General features: G+C 50.6%; 9 protein-coding genes across 9 annotated transcripts; 6 read left to right on the top strand and 3 right to left on the bottom strand.

The window, feature by feature from the left end:
- Positions 1-865: 865 nt before the first annotated feature.
- Positions 866-1,483, top strand: BO79DRAFT_268398 (uncharacterized protein; the record flags this gene model as incomplete). The annotated part of the gene is made up of 1 exon (XM_025687123.1): positions 866-1,483. One exon carries the CDS (start codon positions 866-868, stop codon positions 1,481-1,483), a length of 618 nt encoding a protein of 205 aa, XP_025544753.1.
- A 447-nt stretch (positions 1,484-1,930) lies between these two features.
- On the bottom strand, positions 1,931-2,989 carry BO79DRAFT_224364 (AAA-type ATPase Bcs1; the record flags this gene model as incomplete). The annotated part of the gene is made up of 1 exon (XM_025683667.1): positions 1,931-2,989. One exon carries the CDS (start codon positions 2,987-2,989, stop codon positions 1,931-1,933), a length of 1,059 nt encoding a protein of 352 aa, XP_025544752.1.
- A 2,021-nt stretch (positions 2,990-5,010) lies between these two features.
- Positions 5,011-6,845, top strand: BO79DRAFT_136136 (tannase; the record flags this gene model as incomplete). Its single annotated transcript, XM_025678075.1, has 2 exons — positions 5,011-6,057; positions 6,126-6,845. 2 exons carry the CDS (start codon positions 5,011-5,013, stop codon positions 6,843-6,845), a joined length of 1,767 nt encoding a protein of 588 aa, XP_025544751.1.
- Positions 6,846-7,531: 686 nt separating this feature from the next.
- Positions 7,532-8,492, top strand: BO79DRAFT_268395 (LysM-domain-containing protein). The gene is made up of 2 exons (XM_025687122.1): positions 7,532-7,791; positions 7,852-8,492. The coding sequence occupies exons 1-2, from the start codon at positions 7,725-7,727 to the stop codon at positions 8,475-8,477; spliced, it is 693 nt and encodes a 230-aa protein (XP_025544750.1). The 5' UTR covers positions 7,532-7,724; the 3' UTR covers positions 8,478-8,492.
- Positions 8,493-8,785: 293 nt separating this feature from the next.
- On the top strand, positions 8,786-12,405 carry BO79DRAFT_206698 (MCM DNA helicase complex subunit MCM3). Its single transcript, XM_025682030.1, has 8 exons — positions 8,786-8,992; positions 9,052-9,070; positions 9,143-9,194; positions 9,264-9,310; positions 9,361-9,466; positions 9,521-9,784; positions 9,842-11,910; positions 11,973-12,405. Exons 1-8 carry the CDS (start codon positions 8,926-8,928, stop codon positions 12,007-12,009), a joined length of 2,661 nt encoding a protein of 886 aa, XP_025544749.1. The 5' UTR covers positions 8,786-8,925; the 3' UTR covers positions 12,010-12,405.
- Positions 12,406-12,793: 388 nt separating this feature from the next.
- BO79DRAFT_186714 (Spo7-like protein) lies at positions 12,794-14,582 on the bottom strand (the record flags this gene model as incomplete). Its single annotated transcript, XM_025680490.1, has 1 exon — positions 12,794-14,582. One exon carries the CDS (start codon positions 14,580-14,582, stop codon positions 13,188-13,190), a length of 1,395 nt encoding a protein of 464 aa, XP_025544748.1. The 3' UTR covers positions 12,794-13,187.
- A 453-nt stretch (positions 14,583-15,035) lies between these two features.
- BO79DRAFT_242468 (putative alpha/beta hydrolase) lies at positions 15,036-17,520 on the top strand. The gene is made up of 2 exons (XM_025685210.1): positions 15,036-15,675; positions 15,743-17,520. Exons 1-2 carry the CDS (start codon positions 15,508-15,510, stop codon positions 17,273-17,275), a joined length of 1,701 nt encoding a protein of 566 aa, XP_025544747.1. The 5' UTR covers positions 15,036-15,507; the 3' UTR covers positions 17,276-17,520.
- A 124-nt stretch (positions 17,521-17,644) lies between these two features.
- On the bottom strand, positions 17,645-19,098 carry BO79DRAFT_206696 (uncharacterized protein). Its single transcript, XM_025682029.1, has one exon. It carries the CDS (start codon positions 18,960-18,962, stop codon positions 17,715-17,717), a length of 1,248 nt encoding a protein of 415 aa, XP_025544746.1. The 5' UTR covers positions 18,963-19,098; the 3' UTR covers positions 17,645-17,714.
- A 209-nt stretch (positions 19,099-19,307) lies between these two features.
- On the top strand, positions 19,308-20,844 carry BO79DRAFT_186707 (TatD family hydrolase). Its single transcript, XM_025680489.1, has 2 exons — positions 19,308-20,688; positions 20,753-20,844. Exon 1 carries the CDS (start codon positions 19,401-19,403, stop codon positions 20,580-20,582), a length of 1,182 nt encoding a protein of 393 aa, XP_025544745.1. The 5' UTR covers positions 19,308-19,400; the 3' UTR covers positions 20,583-20,688; positions 20,753-20,844.
- The last annotated feature ends 40 nt before the right edge of the window (positions 20,845-20,884 follow it).

The raw sequence follows: 20,884 nt of genomic DNA, 5'->3' as shown, positions 1-20,884 counted from the left end.
CCCGGAATTTCTCCGTCTATCCATCCAGACCAGAAGCTTATCCTTTTTAGACTCATAAAGCCGCGTCACCAGAGACAAACTAGCACATGTTCACCGGCAATCGTCATGCATTGGGACTAGATAATGTATCTTTAGGCAGAAGGGAGATATGAGCTCTTTCCGGATCGGTAACCAGGGCCGTACCTTCCGATTGTCGGTTCTCTAAACTGGGACTTGTGTATCGCTTCAAGTTTGTCTACTCAGGCCAGTTGCTTTTTCTCCTTCGGCATTCAAGGCTGTATGACCTACGATAAAATGGTGATCTGCAATATCATGATTGATTGCCCTTAGTCCAACTCGAATAGCTAACGTGAGTAGAATGTAGAAGAAACGCAGCAAATTCGATTAACACACACTTTCATAAGGTGGAGAATGCTCTCCTCTTATCTTTTCTCGCTGGTAAAGCTGACAGCAGGTATCCTCTCGTCAGATCCTGCTATACAAATCAAGCTAGCTAGCTGATCCTTTGCTTCGCTAGCGCGAACAGAATACCTGAAGAGCCTTCTGATATACTACTCTGAAGATTAGAAACTTTCAAACGAGTATTGGCAGGACTTGTGCCCTCCGGGCTGCAAAGGTATATAAAGGCCCAAGTCACTGAGTCTTCCTATATTCTTCATCAACTCATCGCTCAGGTCTCTCACTGTTCTTGCCCCGTTCTTTTCAGCACTTATCACCAGGTATAGAAGCGTCACCTTCAATGCCCCCTACATATATGGATAGTATTGACTGACAAACGCTCTCAAGTGTGCATGAACCTCCTGCAACTTACTTGCCTCCTCATCATCGACCTCTGTGCTCTGTATCACCGCTACACCGACGGAGAATGGTCAAGTTCAGCAAGGTCCTGTGTGGCGTTCTCGCATGCGGGTTTATTGATCCATGTGTTGCTGGAGACAATGAAACAACATATGATGTGATCACCACACCCATCGTTGCAGACTGGGATGATGGCCTTGGCAACATGACTGCAACATTGAAGGTCATCAACGCCGACTACGCCTGGCAATGGGCGAATGTCACATCCGACACGACAGACTTGGAGAAAAGGACGGGCATCACGATCCAGAAAATTGTGACTACCGCAAAAGTCTCATCCCACGTGATCTTCACAGTCAAGGCCGGGCTTGAAATTTGGGAGTTTTTGGCTGGTCTCATCAAGTCGAAGTCGGACGCGGACTCGTGCACCTTGACCTACGGTACAGATGTCAGTGGGGAGAAGGTGCTGGGATATGCGTACAAGGCGACGACGACCGGGTCAAACTGTGATACGACCGCTGAGAAAAAGACAATCCTGGCCGCTGTCGAGAAATGTGTGACTACTCTGCACAACAGTGGTACCACTGTGGGTTGCTGTCAGTTCAGTCATGGAGGCACTTGGCGGGGGCATTTGCGGTTGAGCGCTGAACCCAGCGTTTACCCGGTACATGCTGTAGATTGCTGAGGTTAGAGTAGGATCAGATGGAGGATACAACGACCGGATACCGAGGGCTTCAACTTAGGTCGATGTGAATGTTGTACTAGTTCAAGATGCGAGGCAGTCATCCCTGTTTTGATATTAATATGCTGAAAAACGCAGTCCTAAGACATAATTGTGCGCGAACTTTACATTTGTTTGAGGAAGATATGCTACTTTTCTCCTCGAGAGTCCCTCATGAAGTTGAACTCTTTTATGCTCATTTACAAGAAAGTACTTAATAGTGATTCAAGTTTTCCCTTTCCTCGAGTACAGAGCAGATGCTGGAAATACGAAACGCGCAAGTAAAGACCATTTTTTTACCCCTTAAAGGAAACGCTTTTTCCCCCTTCAACAACCACCTCAGGATTGACTGCAATGTATTCCCGATTGAAAGACAACCCCCCCACCCCACCTCTTCTATCTATCACAGACCTACTCAGTATTAGTAGTTCGTTCACCCTCGACACCCACTTCTTCCTCAACCCAACCAACAACGTTCTCACACGCCTTTTTAGGCTCCCGTTTATACTGCAACAGAAACCCCTGAACATCAGCAATACTGAACCGACCCTCAGGCAGACTTTTCGAAAACTGCTCCGCAAGGGCTTCCAATTTTTCTTTCTCATTCTCGAACTCTGGCTTTTCTTGATCACCCTGACGGTCACAACTGTATAAACTTAAGAACAAATTCTTCAGATCCTCACGAGACGGAAGCTCGAATCGTATATGCAAGTCCACGCGTCCCGGGCGGATCAATGCGCGGTCTAGTTGCTGCGGCGCGTTGGTTGTCATGATCAGAATGCGGCCCTCGTGGGAAGAGATGCCGTCGATTGCGTTGAGTAAACCAGATAGGGAGATTGCGGACGCGTTTGCCGTATATGGAACAGGTTCTGGGGCTTTCGGTTGTCCTAGTGTTTTTGGGGTATTATTAAGGTAGGTACTATCACTTGTGTTGGTGGTAGTAGGGACCATGGGTTCATTTCTGTTCAGTCCTGCGGCGTCAACATCTTCCAACAACACGACACACTGCCTCGGGACAGCCGAAAACATGCGGATAAATTCTGGCTCCTCCATCGTTGGATCTCGCAAGCTTAGGACGTAGATGTCTAGACCGAAGACTCCGGCGAGGGCGGACGCAAGGCTGGTCTTACCTGTGCCTGGAGGTCCGGAAAAGAGGTATCCGCGTCGATAAGGGATACCGTGACTGGCGTACCATTGTCTGGTTTTGGGGTGTAGGTATTCGGATATATCCTGGAGGATCCTTTGTTTCTTGTTCTCGTTCAGGATGATGGTGGAGATATCTCGGAGTGGGCGAGTCGCGATGGGCATCCAGCGGATATCCCGATAGAAGGGTTGGGGGCGGTAAATTGAGATGGTGGATTCGGATGCCTTGCAAGAATAGGCACGGACTTCTTCTAGGAAGGATTTGAGTGGTGAGAGGGATAGGCTGAGACATTGAAGGGTCAAGTGGGTATTGTCTTCCCTGTGCATCAGGGGGTTGGAGTGATTGAGGCTGCTGGGCGAATGACAGAAGTAAACCCATGTCTGGTTGAAGCGAAAAAGTCGAGACACACGGAATGGCTTCAGTTCGATTGACGATCGTTTGGCATCCTCCTCGCAGAGAGGGAGCGTTCCATTAATGTGCATGGTTTCCTGCATTCGTGAAAGCCTTGTGATCATTCTTGTATTTGAATTGTTTGCGGTGTGCGCTAGAACGGAGAGGAAATTGCGATGCTGGAATACATGGTCTGCCATCCAGCGGATGATGTCGTGATAGAGAGGATCGTCGACTTTTACGTGAACGGTTGACAGACATGTCTTTGCGGCGTAGTTGTAGACAATATTTCCAGTCGAGCGGAGGGAAGTTATGATGCCAATTATAAGGAGTCCAAAGTTCACCACAATGAGAGGATCGAGATGCAGAGTGTTGCGAATCATATCCAGGAGTGGACTGATTATATCGGCGCCTGTAAGATGACCTGATGATGCCAACTCCATCTTGACTGTGTGTGTCTCCTGGGTTTTGTGAACGAAGAAGCTTCAACTCTGCTTGGAGTGCTGTTTTTTCTACATACCATGCTGGTCTGTAACAGAATGCTATTGTTGTTGAAGAGGTAGGTAACTACCGATGACCGACAAAATATGCACGTCTGAGTGAATGGCATACCAAAGCAGCAGTGAATCGTCAGCCTTTGGACCACATGGTAGAGCTCGTCTAGAACTCAGACTGCTGACTTCGAAGTCAATAGGTAGCTGCAAAATCATCCTGGAAGGCTGATTGCATCTGTTCTATGCTATCATGTAGATGTGAACTCAGACCATACCAATTCAGCTGAGTGCTATACTCCATCGTTAGTAGTCAGGAGACGGCTTCATATCCTTCTGTATGCTCAGTGGTATAACTTGCTTCTTGAAACCCGTCTTTCCTCAGGATCATTTTCTCCCATATATCTCTCATACACCTTCACCAATATCCCATCTATCGCTACATCAAAGTCTCCCCAGGGTCACCAACATGAACTCCTGCACAGTGAGACTCACACTCCCCGAACATGGGCACCAAAGGGTTTGTCCAGTGCCCTAATAATGAGGCCCTCGCTTACCCACACGGCGATTGCGTTTTACCAGCTGGTGTGGAAATTGAACTATATGAGCAGGTGGTTGATATCAGGATGCTGCTGTTGTCCCCAAAGATGGCAGTACTGGAAAGAGATACATTGGTCTCGCTTTGTGCTTGTACGTATGAAGATTGAGAGGCAATTGCAGTTAAAAGTAATTTCTCAATTTTCTATAACCTCCTACTTATTTTCGATAGGCCTTCTTTCCTATCTTGCCACGACGGATTCAAGGTTGTGTCTGTTGTGGGCTGGTGGCCATATCTAGCTAACAAGTCCCCCAATGGCAAATCAGACTAATAATTTAACTTCTTCACCCCATAACCTTACCAGTGCCCTATGCGTACGTTAGTTACATCGCATAGAGCCGAGCTGCCGCGGCCTGCGGGATGGGTCTCCTACCTGATGCTCGCAAAGTCGACCTATTGAGGCAAGTGAAGCCGAATCTCCGACTGGCAATGACCGAAAACCGATGTTGTTTGACCCGAAATCCCGGCTCTTGGGGACTTGATCAGCCACTCACAGGTGGTCAAGTGTTTCGATTCTTCAAGATCTCGCATTTAAGCTCAATGATAAGATAAGATTCTCGGGAATTTGCGCAGGCACGGAGACTCTCAATCTTCTATGCCAGACACGCTACTAAATGATCAACATCCCATGTTGCAGGCCGTGAAATTAGTACCTAGAACATACGTAAGTGTCTTGGTAGTGCTAAAGAGTAAGTGGTTCAAAGCTTCGGTTCAAGTGAGCCACCACTGTAGGATCCAATGGTATAATAATGGCGTGAGTCTCAGTTCTGTCTACTCTGTTTCCACAATTGTAACCATTCAATTTCTTTTGTTCTATATCCTATCGCTCTTTCTAGGGTCGAAGACCCGTCCCTTCCCTTCATTTGCAATGTACTGCCTGGCTGCTGCCACTCTTGTCGGTGTCGCATCTGCAGCATCGCTGAACAGTGTGTGTACGACTGACTATGTCACGTCCGTTCTGCCCACTGCTAGCGATGGCATTCCATCTGGAATCACCATCGATACCAGCTCTGTATCTGCCAGTGTCTATCTCAACTATTCCCTCACCGATTCTATTTTCTGGGAGGACTTGACCATCAACTTCTGCGAGGTATCTTTTGCCTATAGCCACCAGAATGGTGACGACCGCGTAGTTGTCCAGTATTGGATGCCGAGCCCAGATACATTCCAGAACAGATTCCTCGCTACAGGTGGTTCTGCGTATGAAATCAACAACGGCTCAGGAGGAGGTGATGTCGCCGGAGGGGTCGCCTTTGGGGCTGCCACTGGCTACACTGACGGCGGATTCCCTTACTGGGGTGGCACTGACTTCGATGATGTTGTCATTCTCGGAAATGGAACTGCCAATTGGCCTGCCATCTACAACTGGGGATATCAGGCCATCGCCGAGATGACCCAGATTGGAAAGGCTTTTACCAATAACTTCTTCAACGTTGGGAGTAACGCTACCAAGTTGTACACCTACTTCATCGGTTGCTCTGAAGGTGGACGGGAGGCAATGAGTCAAGCCCAGCGTGCCCCCGAATTATACGATGGCATCGTTGCGGGAGCCCCTGCAATGCGATACGGCCAGCAGCAGGTGAATCACATCGCTCCTCCCATCCAGATTCAGACCATTGGATATTATCCGCCTTCTTGCGTGTTCGATACGGTGATTAACGCAACGATTAATGCCTGTGATGGCATGGATGGCAAGGTTGATGGGGTGGTTGCTCGTAGCGATCTCTGTTTCCAGAATTTCAACGTCTCCTCAATGCTGGGTAAATCTTACTACTGCGAGGCTGGTTCGACCAGCAGCCTTGGCTTGGGATACGGAAAGAGGAGCAAGAGACAGACGACCTCAGCCACTCCCGCGCAGAATGGAACTATCAACGCCAAAGATATTGAGGTGATCGAGGATCTTCTGACTGGACTGGTATGAACCATTTCCCAACACTTGCGCTCCTTTGCCTTCAGAATGCTGACCTGGTTCCCAAACAACAGAAAGATTCGAACGGTGACCTCGTATACTTTCCTTTCCAGCCTACTGCCGGCTTTGGAGACACCACGGTCTACGACAGCACCACGGATTCTTGGACGATCACTTCTCCTAACTCCAACGGAGAATGGATTACCAAGTTCCTAAACTGGCAAAATGTCACAGAAATGGACATGTGGGGAGTCACCAACGATGACCTAAAGGCATGGATGATCGAAGGAATGACCAAATACATGGACTCTCTTCAGACCACGCTTCCTGACCTGACCCCCTTTCATTCCAAGGGAGGCCGTCTGCTTCACTACCACGGGGAGGCCGATAGCAGTGTGCCCCCGACCGGATCTATTCACTACCACGAATCGGTTCGCAAGATCATGTACCCTGACCTCTCTTTTGCTGATGGTAATGAGAAACTCAACGACTGGTATCGGTTCTATCTTGTTCCTGGTGCAGCCCACTGCGCAACCAACGATGAGCAACCCAATGCTGGCTTCCCTCGGGACAATTTTGCCCACATGGTCAAGTGGGTGGAAGAAGGTGTGGTGCCCACTACAATTAATGCCACCGTTACTTCTGGAGAGCATGCGGGCGAGGTCCAAGAGCTTTGCACTTGGCCGTCGCGCCCATACTGGACTGACAACAACACCATGATCTGCGAACAGAACGCAACCTCTATCCAGGCCATGCTCTGGAAGTTGAGCGCTTACCTTACGCCTATCTATTAGGGAGCCAAACAAAGAGGTAGCCAAGGATGATATGTGCGTGTTCTGGGGGTTTTTAGATCTGGATCCAACTTCGTATGGAACGACGACTGAGGAGACGCATGTTATTCATTCAAAATTACTCCGATTCAATCTGTATTATAAGAACCGTGAAAGATCTGACCTTGTTACTTATTCTCTTCTTCAATTTCAGCACATATAACCTATTTTCTATCAAATTACAACTACTAACTTAGTCATGAGGCTGCCTTGATGAAGTTCTTGGATGTCTCTTGCATGTGTGACATCAGACGCACTATTAGCTTCGCTCTCATGAAAGAACCTTGCTTGGCTAAGCCCAGTCAAGGACAAGCCTTATCCCAAAGCCGACGGAGATCGGACTTTACAATTGCCTCCGACCCCCGAAACATCCAGTCGCATGAATACCAACACCACTATACTACCTACACTAGGCCACACTGATCCATGCTCCGGATGGGGCTGGCAAATTTCCATTTGTCCGATAGTTCCTCCGGTCATTGTGGGGAAGTCCCCGCATGACATCCATGCTCTGGGGTATGTGGGAATGGCACGACTCTCGAAATTCCATGCTATGGCTTCAGTCAGCTTGCATTTAGTGTTGAAGCTATGCTAGTCCGAGTAAGAAAAAGCGAGAAAGGTGCCCAATGACCAAGATTTCACGAAGCACGGCTATCTCGAGTCGGTCATAGACACCAAAACTGGATAGTGATGTCTTTGGCCTCGCGGTGGGTTGATTTCGATTTTTTTCTGACTTGGTTTTTTGGCTTATATAAAGGGCGACTCTACTGCACCAGAGGGAGTCAGAGCTGTATGCCAACCCATATCATTTAAGAAAAAGTTAGAGCGCTAAAGTTCATAATTATGCTCGCCGCTACACTTCTCAGCCTGACAGCAGTCGCTGCCGCTCTCCCAGCATCCACTTATGATGGTCCGTGATCTTTTCTGTCTCAATTCCATTATCTACACTAACTCTTCACACTACCTACAGCCCTCCCAACCACGGGGACTGTGATAAGCCTAGATATTACCGCCTTGAACGAGACCTATACTGTTCAAGAGAACGACACTTTGTCGGCAATTGCCGCCAAATACGGCGTGGGAACCTGTGATCTCGCCAGGTTGAATATCCTTGCTGATCCCAACTTCATCTATGCTGGCGAGGTGCTTCGCATCCCTGCTCAACCGACCTTCCCAGATGATATGAGTTGCTTCAGCACCAACAACACCGAGGCCACCAACACTTGTATCGATAGTGGTCCACACGTGTATACTATCATGCCTGGAGATACGATTCAGAAGATTGCCAACGAACGTTTTAACATCACGGTCGAGTCCGTTATCAACCAGACCGCCCAAACTGGGTATATTGCCGCTTTGAACCCTGGCCCCTATGATGTCCTTCAGACGGGCGAGACAGTGAAGATTCCCATCTGTGACAATACTGCATGTACCATGACACAGTTTACTTTGGGCTATGGCACCCTGCAAGACTTTGCTACTTACTATGGGGGCGCCGTGGGACAGATTATGGCGTTGAACTTGGGCTATAATCATTCGGAAGCTGCGGTTCCTTTAGGAGTGCTTTATGATTGTAGCGCTGTGAATGAGGCTTGAGAGATGATTTTCATGTAAATAGATCCAAATGATTTGGAAGTAGATAGAAAATATTAGGAGGAATATACAAAGTATTACTACTGCTGTTGCACGGAGTAGTTGTTAGAGCACAAGTCCTCGTATGCATGTATTATATAACTATGCATGGATTATGTACGGCTGACTCATCTAATATACTGACACGGTAGCACGCGTCCTTCTGGCGGACGCGCTCCAATATTACCCGATTGAGCTGTCGCGTATGGCAACCTGAAAGATCCTCCCGGCAACCCACCCTTTCTTCCCCATCAACGAGCATCAAAAATCACCTCGACATTTCTCCCCGCTTGCTTTTCTCCCACTGGACCCCACCCTTCTAGCTGTTTTCTGTTTCCACGCTTCATTGTCAATTCTCCCCAGATACCCCTTATTTTCTTCTTACTAGTAGTCCGTGGGAAAGTCCGCCGCCATGGAGGGACAGTTTGACGACGCCGCACAGGATCGAGTGCGTGCCGCCGTCGAGTTTCTTGACCCCAGTAAGCCCGGACAGACTTGCTCCAATGGATTGCAATAGGCTAACTCGATTCTAATATAGGTGATGCGAGAGCGCGCAGGTCCGTTGCTCACCAACCCACTCTTAACAACTATGGCAGACCACGCCATGGCAGATGCTAACCAGCGACTAGTTACCGGGCTGATATTCTGTTGATGTTGAATCGGGGATTGCGTCGATTGATAGTATGCATATAACCTCATACATTGGCCATAGCATATGGGTTCCGGAAGCTAATGCCATACGTTGCGCAGGTTAGCATCGATGAAATCCGAGCGCATAACCGTGAGATGGCCGATGGGTAGGAAATAATCGCTTCCTCAAACAGGCGCTCTGGCTAATCGCTTACAGCCTTCTCACGTCGCCATATGAATACTCCGATGCCTTCGAAAAGGCCCTTAAAGAGATTATCAAGACTTTGCCGAATAGGCCATCGAGGGAAACGGGAGACGATGTGGTATGGGAAACTGGGCACCTCCACGATGCTCGTTTGGCTTCTAACAGTATCTAGAACTACCATTGCGGCTTTGTTGGCGCATTTGGAGAATATTCCTGCAACCCTAGAACGCTCGGTTCCTCCCACCTGAACCGAATGATCTCCCTCGAGGGTATCGTCACGAAGTGCTCTTTGGTCCGACCCAAGATCATTCAGAGTGTACATTGGAGCGAGCGCGGTCAGAAGTTTCTCACGAGAAAGTACATTGATGCGACGATGACGGCCAGTGGTGCCACGAGCATGAGCATCTATCCCCAGGAAGACGAGGAGAAGAATCCGGTATGTTCGCTTGGTACAGTACCTATATTTTGAGGCTAATACTTTTCGTCATATTAGCTTGTCACAGAATACGGTTTCTCCACGTATATGGACCACCAGACTATCTCGATCCAAGAAATGCCTGAGAGAGCCCCGGCTGGCCAGCTGCCTCGGAGTGTGGATGTGATTGTTGACGATGATCTGGTTGATCGGGCTAAGCCAGGAGACAGAATCCAGTTGGTCGGAGTTTACCGCTCTCTGGGTAACAGAAACGCTTCGTCTACGTCTGCTACATTCCGCACGCTTGTCCTTGCGAATAACATTATCCAACTGTCTTCGAAGTCCGGTGGAGGAATCGCACAGGCCACCATTACCGACACCGACATCCGCAACATCAATAAGGTCTCCAAGAAGAAGGGCGTTTTTGAACTCTTGTCGCACTCGCTCGCGCCCAGTATCTACGGACATGATTACATCAAGAAGGCCATCCTGCTCATGCTGCTCGGTGGTATGGAGAAGAACCTGGACAACGGCACTCATTTGCGTGGTGATATCAACATTCTCATGGTCGGTGACCCTTCGACCGCCAAGTCTCAACTGCTTCGTTTCGTTTTGAACACCGCCCCGCTTGCGATTGCCACGACAGGTCGAGGATCTTCCGGTGTTGGTCTTACGGCTGCCGTCACGTCTGACAAGGAAACTGGCGAGCGGAGACTTGAAGCTGGTGCCATGGTTCTGGGTGATCGCGGTGTGGTCTGCATTGATGAGTTCGACAAGATGAGCGATGTTGATCGTGTGGCTATCCACGAAGTCATGGAGCAGCAGACTGTCACCATTGCGAAGGCCGGTATTCACACGAGTTTGAACGCCCGATGCAGTGTTCTGGCCGCCGCCAATCCGATCTACGGACAATACGACCCCCACAAAGACCCCCACAAGAACATTGCCCTTCCGGATTCTCTATTGTCGCGTTTCGATTTACTCTTCGTCGTGACCGATGACATTGAGGATTCAAGGGACAGAATGGTGTCAGAGCACGTCCTCCGTATGCATCGCTACCGCCAGCCCGGTACTGAGGAGGGTGCTCCTGTCCGCGAACAGCTTCACCAAACGCTTGGTGTCGGCCTCGAGGATACGCAGGACTCGAACCAGCCTACAGATGTTTACGAGAAGTTCAATGTCATGCTTCACGCCGGCATGGCCCACATGAGCCGGTCCAAGAGCAAGAACATTGAAATCTTGAGCATTCCCTTCATCAAGAAATACATTCAATACGCCAAGTCTCGTGTCAAGCCCGTCTTGACCAAGGGTGCCGCCGACCACATTGTCGCAACATATTCTGCTCTGAGAAACGACGAACTGTCTGGTAACCAGCGCAGAACATCGCCCATTACTGCTCGTACCTTGGAAACCTTGATTCGTCTATCCACCGCCCACGCCAAGTCACGCCTCTCCAACAGAGTCGAGGAGCGCGACGCCAAGGTCGCAGAGTCTATCCTCCGGTTCGCCATGTTCAAGGAACTCGTTGAAGATGAGCGCCGCAAGAGGAGAAAGGTCGCTTCGTTTGACGAAGATTCAGACAGTAGCGACTCTGACTCTGACGACGATAACACTCCTGCGCAAACATCCAGCGCCACCCCCAGATCATCCAGGAGAGGCGGTCTCCGATCCCGTGCAGCCAACGCTCGTTCCGCCACCAACGAGGACGCAGAGATGGATGCGGACGGAGATGCTGTCTCCGAGGATGGCGATGGCTTGTACAATTCTAGTCCCCGTGGACAACGACTCCGCTCTAGCCAAACATCCCGCACGCAGACACAAACACAAAGCCAGTCCCGGATGTCTGTGGCTTCATCTCGACCCGCATCGCAGCTAGTCGAGTCCCAGACAGACAACTCGCAGTCGCAGAACACGACTGCTTCATCTGAGCCGATCCAGCCCGCTCGCTTGACTGTCTTCAGGCAAGCACTGGGTCCTCTGATGGGCACACGACTGTTCACCCACGGTGACACCGCCGACGTCGAATCGCTCATCGGAGCTGTGAACACTGCGCTGCGCAACACACCTTCCCTCGGCGAATCGCACGTCTTCCAGCGCGGAGAAGCGATCCAAGCCCTGAGGGCTATGAATGAGAGGAACGAATTGATGTAAGCTCCCTAACCGTTGTCCCCGTAACATGACACAAGTGCTAATGAATTCTGCGAAACAGGTACCTTGAGGATGACGAAACCGTCTACAGAATCTAATCAAAAATAAACAATAAACCACTCAAACTCATTTTACAACGTTATACGACCTAGAGAAATGGGATGGATACCTATCTGACGGCTGAATCACGCGCATGATTTCTTTACACTTTTTTCTATGTTGCTTGATTACATATAACCTATTGTTACGGATAGTTCGGCGTCTCGGAAACTCATCATCTATATTACTCGGCTTCTAATCTTCTACTTCCTCCATGTGCATGCATCACTTTCTAATCGAAATGCCATCCATCATATTCTCCACACACCAATGTCTACAAGCTAACTATCTACCGAAGCCCGGACTTTAGGGCTTCCTGATATACATTGATATAACATGATATGATAGGCCGGAATAAGGTTCTTGAGAGACTAAACTTAGATACTAGACTAACAGAGTACTAAACTATACTTCCTTTTTCAACCCCTCCCCTAGTCTAGTAGATAGTCCTTCCCTTTCATTGCTTTTTTTCACTACTACAGTTAGTAGTTTGCCCCTTTATCATGCATACCCCTTACATCCGAGGCGCAGGAACAGGCCTGGATTTGAGTTTGCCCACTACGTACTTACTACTTAGGCTAGTTTAGTCTGTCCCACTCACTACTCAGTGTATCTAGTACTCCACGGGAAGGGCATGTACGTAGTACCCGCAAAAATCAAAAAGACAAGAGAGAGAGGGAGAGAGAGAGAGAGAGATAATCATATATGCATGCGTATATACTATCCAGACCAAGGACTAAACTGATTCTGATCTAATCTTTCTTCGAATCTTTTTCTAAGGGACGTAAGTTCAGTCGCATAGTTATACCATACCCCCTGATGCCAAAAACGGGAAAGGTAAAGTAAGAATGCACTATAAAGATGATAGAATATGAGGGGTATTAAAAAGAGAAGAAATCCATCGGATTTGGGGTAGAAAACGGAAATACCGAAATGTATGAGACAAAAATCGGCAATGCAGAGAAAGGGTAGGGAGAAGAGAGGAGAAGAGCTTTATTTCGACACACACCCTACGACGACGGCGGTAAGTACATCGAGATGAGATAGTATTTGTTTGTGTGTAGTGTGTAGTGTGCAATTCAGAGGGTATAATATTGGCGATGGACATACGGGGGATAATTGGTAGATTAGACCAGAATGGGTGTTGGTTTGAGAGACCAAGGACCGGAGAGAATTTCTATTCAGCACCATCTTCCCTGGGTTTCTCTTTCTCGCTGGGTGTGCCCATAAAGGAGGAATCGTCGGATGAAAAGGATGGGGTGCGCACGCCCTCTCGGATTTGGGCCTGCGTCAGAGGAGACAGACCACGAGTGGCGGCTTTGGATGCCTTCTTCTTTCGTGATTGCTGAATCTGTTGTTCTGTGCTTGGACTTGTGCTTCCGCGGCGGGGACGGCCACTGACCGAAGACCTGGACGGGGGTCGGTCGTCAGTGTCAACGGGGGTAGTACTGCGTGATGGCGTGCGGGAGTGGGATTCGGAGCGTGGTCCGCCGCGTCGCAAGGGCGACTTGGATTCATGGACGAGCTTTGAGATACTGGACGAATGGTGGTGGTGATGAGGACGATGTGGGATCTTGTCAGCATCGCCGGGTCGGCTGATCGTTGCGGCAGCGACTCGTCGGCGTTGCGACGCCTTCCAACTCAATCCGAACCACCAGAACCAGCCGCCATCCTGCTGGGCGAGCTGACGCTCCCTTTGGCGCAGCTTCTGGCGCAGCTGAGCACGACGATCATTCTCCTTGTCCCAGAACTCGCTGCGGTAGTCATCCCAATTCTCGCGAAACTCGGGCGAGAATGACTTCGGCAGCAGAAGAAGTCGAATGTAGTCCCCTCCCGGGCTGAGGTCTTCCTGTACCAGACCTGATTCCGCGTCGTGGTTGTAGTACTGCTGGTAGTGCTGCCGACTACCACGTCTTTCGGACGCAGGGCGCTCGACGTAGTGGAAATCGCCCACGGGGGACGGAAAAAAGGGTGCAGAGAAGGGGAAGAGAAAAGAGAGGTAGGAGAAGAGTTCCTGCCACCAGGGACCTCGGATGACCACGATCTTGGTGTTCATGGTGCGGAGGCCGCGGTTGGCTACGGCGAGCCAGCGCCGCGGCCAACGAACTCCCCGTTCCCATTGCCCTGTTCCCCAGACCAGGAGGGCAGTGACCACGCCACCCATCAGGGCAACCTTTTCTCCCATTTCGACCACCCAATAGACCGATCCTCCGACACCGCGGCCATCTTCGCGCGGGCGGAGAAAGAGCGCGTAGGCAAAGTAGGCGATCCAGGCGGCAAGCAAGAGAAGGAAAAATGTATTTTGTCGGCGGCGTTCCCGGAGAGCCAGGTACTGAGCTCGCAGAGAGCTCTCGAGAATGAGGAGATTGAGGTATATCTGGGGTGGGGAAGAGGGGAGGGTCGACAGTGGATCGGGAGTTGACGACCGTGGCGGGGAAGAGGGATCGCTAGAGGGAGCTTGGGAGTGAAATGCAGGCGCCAATGATTCGGAGGAGGATGTCGCAGAAGATGCAAGACGATTGTTGGGTGCTGGAGAGCCCTTGACCAGTTGGTCTAGGCTTGCTGAGGCCATGATGAGCTCTGGAGTGGAAGCCAGAGAAAGAGGAAAGACGAGGAAGGGCCAGGGAGATCGGGTTCGTCAGGACGGAAAAGAATAGTTAGATGGACCAGAATTAAGCTCCGAGGCTCAGATCGCAGGGGAATAATTCAATAACACGGAGGGTGGATTTTTGGCCTTTGCGGCCCAGCGCTATCTCATCGCATGGAAGGAAAAAGAAGAGGTTTCGAGGAAGACAGGAAAAAAGAAAGGTATGGGGAGAGGGAGAGGGAGAGGGAGAAGGAAAGGACAAGAAAGAGTGAAGCATCGTCATCCATTCATTCCAATCGGCCAACACTTGGTTGAGGCTCCACTTCCGCTGGACTTTCAGCTGTTCCTTTTCTCAACTTTCTGCCTTCTCCTCCTCCTCCTCCTCCTCCCCCTCTTTTGTTCCAATCTACTGCCTCTCTTTTGCATGCATGTGCTGTCTTTGACATTCCGAGTCTTTAATTGTGCAGGACAGGTACTGCTGACTCATTTATTATCTATCTTCAGCGTCATCATCTCTGGTTGCCTAAACTCACAAACTACTGTATTCTTTAACTCCATCTCGGATCGGGGTTAACGGTCTTAGGCGTTGTCCTCAACCGTTTCTCGTTTTGTTCCACTGACTTGTTTCTTACTCTCTCCACTGCGCCCTCCTAAAAACAGAACTTAATCTATTTTCCACTCGCTGTTCTTAAATAAATACCCCCTTCTTCTCCGTTGCAGCCCGAGAGAGTGACAGAGCTTTTTCCTCTGTCACTCCGTCTTTCCTGGCGACAAAGTGTCGATCGCGCGATTCCCTTCGCTTTCTTTTCAGGTCCCAGTCTCACGTTCCTGGACCTCGTTTGAAAGCGCTCGATACATCTCCTCTTCTTCCCGACCGACGGAATCTAGACGCTCGTCGTCTACATCTACGATGGCCTCCGAGTCGCTCAACTCGCCCAGCGGCCAGTTCCGCGGCCGCAGCCAGGAACCCGTGGCTTCTGGCCGAGAGAGTACGCCACATGCAGCGCGCGGAGCCAGCGCAACGCCTCCCCCCTTGGCCTGGTTTCCCCTAGGCTACAGGGAAGGCTTTAGTCAATGGGTACGTTTCATTACTGAGGAACAAAGTCAATTGTCGCATGGGTGACTGAGACTGGGTTTTCTTCCAGTGGGCGTCTTTACCCGCCGCCACAGCCGAACACAGAGTTCTTTCCCACCTCCCTTATCTCCAGCATCAACCCCCAACCCACCTCCAGACCGGTAAAACGAGCAATGTTTCCGGAGGCACAGGCAGTCTCCAGTCCGCCGATCAAACCCAACAGGGTGAGGTATCAGCCAGTTCTACCAATGATCCATACGGCCCCCGAATGTGGCGCTCCAGCATGGTGGAGCTGAGCGGGAAGAATCGGGCTCTGAACGAGTTCTCAGTCGAGCGCATTGGTGAAGAAGCAGATCAACATCTGGTCATGCTTCATGGATACGGTGCTGGTCTGGGGTTCTTCTATAAAAATTTTGAGCCGCTTAGTCGCCTGAAAGGGTGGCAACTCCATGCGCTGGACCTCCTGGGCATGGGCCGCAGCACGCGGCCGCCCTTTCGCATCAAGGCGAAGGAGCGTGAGCAGGCCATCGAAGAGGCAGAGGCATGGTTCGTGGATGCGCTAGAAGAATGGCGAGTCAAGCGCAACATCGACCGTTTCACACTCCTCGGCCATAGTTTGGGAGGCTACATGGCCGTGGCATACGCTCTCAAATATCCGGGGCGACTCAACAAGCTTATCCTAGCTTCCCCCGTGGGAATCCCAGAGGATCCATATGCTGTGCGGGCAGAAATGCCTGCGCCAAACGAGTCGACTATGGCGAATGAGCTCACCCAGAACCAGCGCAATATCGCCGAATCCGCCTCTTCGGTTCCCCCGGCTGAGCTTCAGAAAGGCGACAACAATATCCTGCTGAAGGGTTCCCCTACAAATAGTGGTGCTTCCCCGGACCAGCCGCCCCGGCGCATGGTTCCCAAGTGGTTCGCCTACCTTTGGGATGCCAACATCTCCCCCTTCAGTTTGGTGCGATGGGCGGGACCGCTCGGTCCGCGCCTGGTCTCCGGGTGGACATCCCGGCGTTTCTCTCATCTCCCGGCAGAGGAGGCCAAGGCTCTGCACGACTATTCGTATTCGATCTTCAGCATGCGCGGCAGCGGCGAGTACGCTCTATCGTACATTCTCGCGCCGGGCGCTTTCGCCCGCAGCCCGCTAATTCGCCGCATCGAGGGCGTCGGTCGTCAATACATCCAGCAAAACCCATCCCCCGCATCTGCTGTCCTTGAGTCTGCGAAGGCCGCAGCTGCAACGACCACCTCCCAGTCTACTTCCGAATCCTCCTCTACCACCTCTGTCCCTACCCAGTCCCCTTCAACGACACCTAAGCGCGAAAACGGTCTCCCCATCATCTTCATGTATGGTGACCACGACTGGATGGACGTGAAGGGCGGAATAGCCGCGAAGGCTAAGCTGGATCAAGAGAAGGAGCGTATCCTGCAAAACGCGACGGTAGAGGAACGCGAAACAGACAATGGCTCGGCCAAGGTGGTCATCATCAAGAGGGCAGGCCATCATATCTATCTGGACGGATGGGAAGAATTCAACCGGATCGTCTTGGCTGAGATGGAGCAGGTGGCTGAGAAGGAGAGAGCTAATCGATCTTCATAGAGCTCTGCATTACTATACAGTCTAATCTGACCAACAAAAGGTCAGAACTTTCATTTTTGTTTCAAGAGGTGTTCATGATGTGTTGGGTCACTAAATAGCGGGATTTGTTCTTTCGTTTTCTTCTGGAATCAGTAAATACATGATGGGTTCGATTCTTCATAGATCAGGCGATGTCTCAAAGGTATCTGTCGATCATGGACTACGTGGAATGTAAATACCTTAACGGTAGAAGTAGGAATGTGATGGGAAAATAGCATTGAAGTATAGAAAATATAAGATTCGTGTGCCATGATCAGTAAATCGCTAGGAAAATGGAGAATTACCCCTGTCATATCCAGTCGGAAAATACTACTTAGATAGCACATTATCCAGACATCCCACAAAAACAACGCCACCAAACGAGCGTGTACATGACCATAATCACGATCAATATGATCAGCTACAACACCCGCTCCGTCCCTGATGACGCCCTGGTCAACTTCACCCCACTATTCGGCCCCGACATACTTCTCCTCCGATATCTCACCCCAGCGGGGTAATGCACCATAGACTTGGCCGAGGGTCTAGGTGATCGTCGCTCTTCACCTGGTGTAGTTGACCCGCTCGTGCTGCTTGTGCTACCGGGTCGCAAGGAGAAATATCCCCCTGATCCATCAGTCGGACTCGATACTCGAGGGATCGATGCGCTTGGGAACCTCTCGGTAGGTGAGGGGGTGCAGAAGAGCGTGTTTCTGTTCTGTTGTTGCTGTGATAGTGGTGGCGAGATAGCCCTACGTTGTGGATGATCTAGAGCATCTGGCAGTGAGGATTTCGGGGACAGGCTAGTGGATAGTAAGGAGGTGGTTGCGGAGCGATGGTGATGGCGGGTGATGCTACTGTTGCCTCCGGGGGGAGGGCTGGTTGAAGCCATTTGTCGATGTCTCCAGGGGAGAGCTTCGAAGGGTTCACTGTTGGTGCTGCTGCTGTTGCTGTTGTTTCGGATGAATAAAAGTGGCTGAGAGGGAAGTTCTAGTCGCTCGTTGATGGATAGCCATGCTCTTTCGTCGTGGTCGGTACTGGTGAGATTTGGTGAGGGGGAGGCGGTGTCTGAGAGGAGAGGATGGCCTGGATATCTTGTTGTTGTGGCGGTGGTGGTGGTTGTTGCTGTTGTTGCTGCTGCTGCTGTGGTTGCACAGCGCCAGCCACCTAGACCTTCGAAATCGCGGCCTTCGTCGCCACTGATGAGGGTTAGGAGGGCAGAGGGGGCGGAGTGGCGTGGGGGTGTGTTTCTTGGGGGTTCATCTTTGCGATAGAGTGGAACAGTGCTGGTGTCTTGGGTTGAGGAGGTGGAGGCTGTAGTGGTCAAACTGTTCGTTCGGCGAGGAGCATTGGGGCTTGGACGATATGTTGCGAGGGCAGTAAGGAGCCCGTTGTTTAAGCTGTGGTCGACGGAGCGACGCTTGGGTGTCGTGGAGGCTGCTGGAGTGGTGGGCTCAGATGCGGAGAAGTTGAGGAGGGAGGTGTTGGCGGCTGTTGGGATGACAAAATAATTTGTGATTATGGCAAGACATAGTTCGATATATATGACAGAGAAGCGGAGGACAAGAAATACGATGGAAATGAAGGTGGTGAAGCATGCGAATACGGCGAGAGGGAGGGAGAAGAGAGTGAGGAGGGGAAGAGTCACGAAGGCGGAAATAGAGGACATGAAGATGAGGGGACTAGGGCAGCTATAGAGTGGGCTATAGAAGGTGGAAGGAGGATGTTGAATACATGGGAATATATGTTTCCCTACTAGATATATGAGAAGCAAATGGCATGGCTATAGTAGGAAGGAATAGTCCTGCAGTGTTCATGCAGGGAATATAGCAATCATGATTGCATCCTCAGATCTAAAATGCGGAGAAGCAGACAATGAAGAAGCATGTGATGCTCCATATCCGCTGTCTGCCCCAGGCATCAGTACACCGCGTATCGCGTTCGTATCGGCGGGCTTTTCCTTACGTCACAGCTTCGCTCTCCATTCATTCATCATCCATCGTTTGTCAATCAACACATCCCCAAGCTACCTCTGGAAACATTATTCTTTTTGCCTTGACACTCGAACTCCTCCTCAGCCTTTTGGCATTTCCTTTTCACATGCACCATGTCGGAGGCCAATCAGAATGATGCATTCCCTTGGCACTTGGGGGTGTTTGACGCCCATTGTCACCCCACTGACACCATGTCATCCATTGCGGAAATCCCCCAGATGAAAATATCGACATTGACAGTCATGTCCACTCGCGGAGAGGACCAAGACTTGGTGCTTCAGACCGCCACATCCTTGACCCAGGGTCAGGAGTCCGCCCAAAGTTCGACAACAGGGCCTGTGCTTCCGTGCTTTGGCTGGCACCCATGGTTCTCGCATCAAATCATCGACGATGTGACTGGTTCACCCGATACCAATGATAATGCCTCACCAATTGAGCGGAAGAAGCTGCACTATAGAAAGGCCCTTATTCCAGAGCCAGATGATGACTTCATCCTGTCGTTACCTGATCCGAAGCCGCTGTCAGAGTTGCTGTCGGAATCTCGAGCACGGTTGCTGGCGTATCCCCGTTCTCTTGTGGGTGAGGTAGGCCTTGATCGTGCTTTTAGGCTTCCCAGGGCGTGGACTGAGGAGGAAAAAGAAACTCGGGATGAGCGAATGACCCCCGGGTCGCGCGAAGGTAGACAGCTCTCGCCGTATCGTGTTCAGTTGGCGCATCAAAAAGCCGTCTTGGAGGCTCAGTTGCGCCTAGCTGGAGAACTTCAACGACCAGTTTCTGTGCATAGCGTTCAAGCTCATGGGGCGGTCTTTGACCTCTTCAAGGGCCTCTGGTCTGGGCATGAGCGGAAGAGCGCCTCACGGCGGGAGAGACGCCGACGATATAGCGTTGCAGATGCGCATGCAGAGAGCGACGCAGAGGACGAACGAAAGCAACAGGAGCCTGCAAAGCCAGAAGAAAAGTCTCTCCCATTCCCACCACGGATCTGCATGCATTCTTACTCCGGACCGGTGGAGCCATTGAAGCAATTCCTGCATCAATCCAATCCATCAGACGTCTACTTCTCCTTCTCTTCTGTGATAAACTTCGGTGGACCTTCGTCAAAGAAGGTCATCGACGTTATCAAGGCTTTGCCTGATGATAGGGTACTCATTGAGAGCGATCTGCATACGGCGGGGCAACAAATGGATGACCTGCTTGAGGAAATCGCTCGACAGATCTGCGATATCCGCGGATGGGATTTACATCAAGGCGTTCAACAGCTCGCTGAAAACTGGAAACGGTTCGTTTTTGGATGATACATCCAACTGCGGGATATCAGGCACATGCAAAGCTAGTAGTCCAGAGCCGGCATACGTACATAATCGCATACTGAAAGATATGCGTTGTGCCAGCGATCTGAAGGTATGGAAGCAACGCAACATTCAGCCTAATAGTGCTGGACCATCACGCTAACTTCCCAACTCAGCGAGCATTCGAATCCAAATTAGTTGGAATACTCCAACTCTCCAGGATTTCTAGAAGCACTCGTATGAAATTGCACCTAGACAATGGAGAAACGACATTTACGTTATTATAGACCAACTCACAAGAAGGCAGA

The sequence above is a fragment of the Aspergillus costaricaensis genome, assembly GCF_003184835.1.
Source record: "Aspergillus costaricaensis CBS 115574 unplaced genomic scaffold BO79scaffold_2, whole genome shotgun sequence".
Taxonomy (NCBI): Eukaryota; Fungi; Ascomycota; class Eurotiomycetes; order Eurotiales; family Aspergillaceae; genus Aspergillus; species Aspergillus costaricensis.
This window is presented reverse-complemented; position numbering and strand designations above follow the sequence as displayed.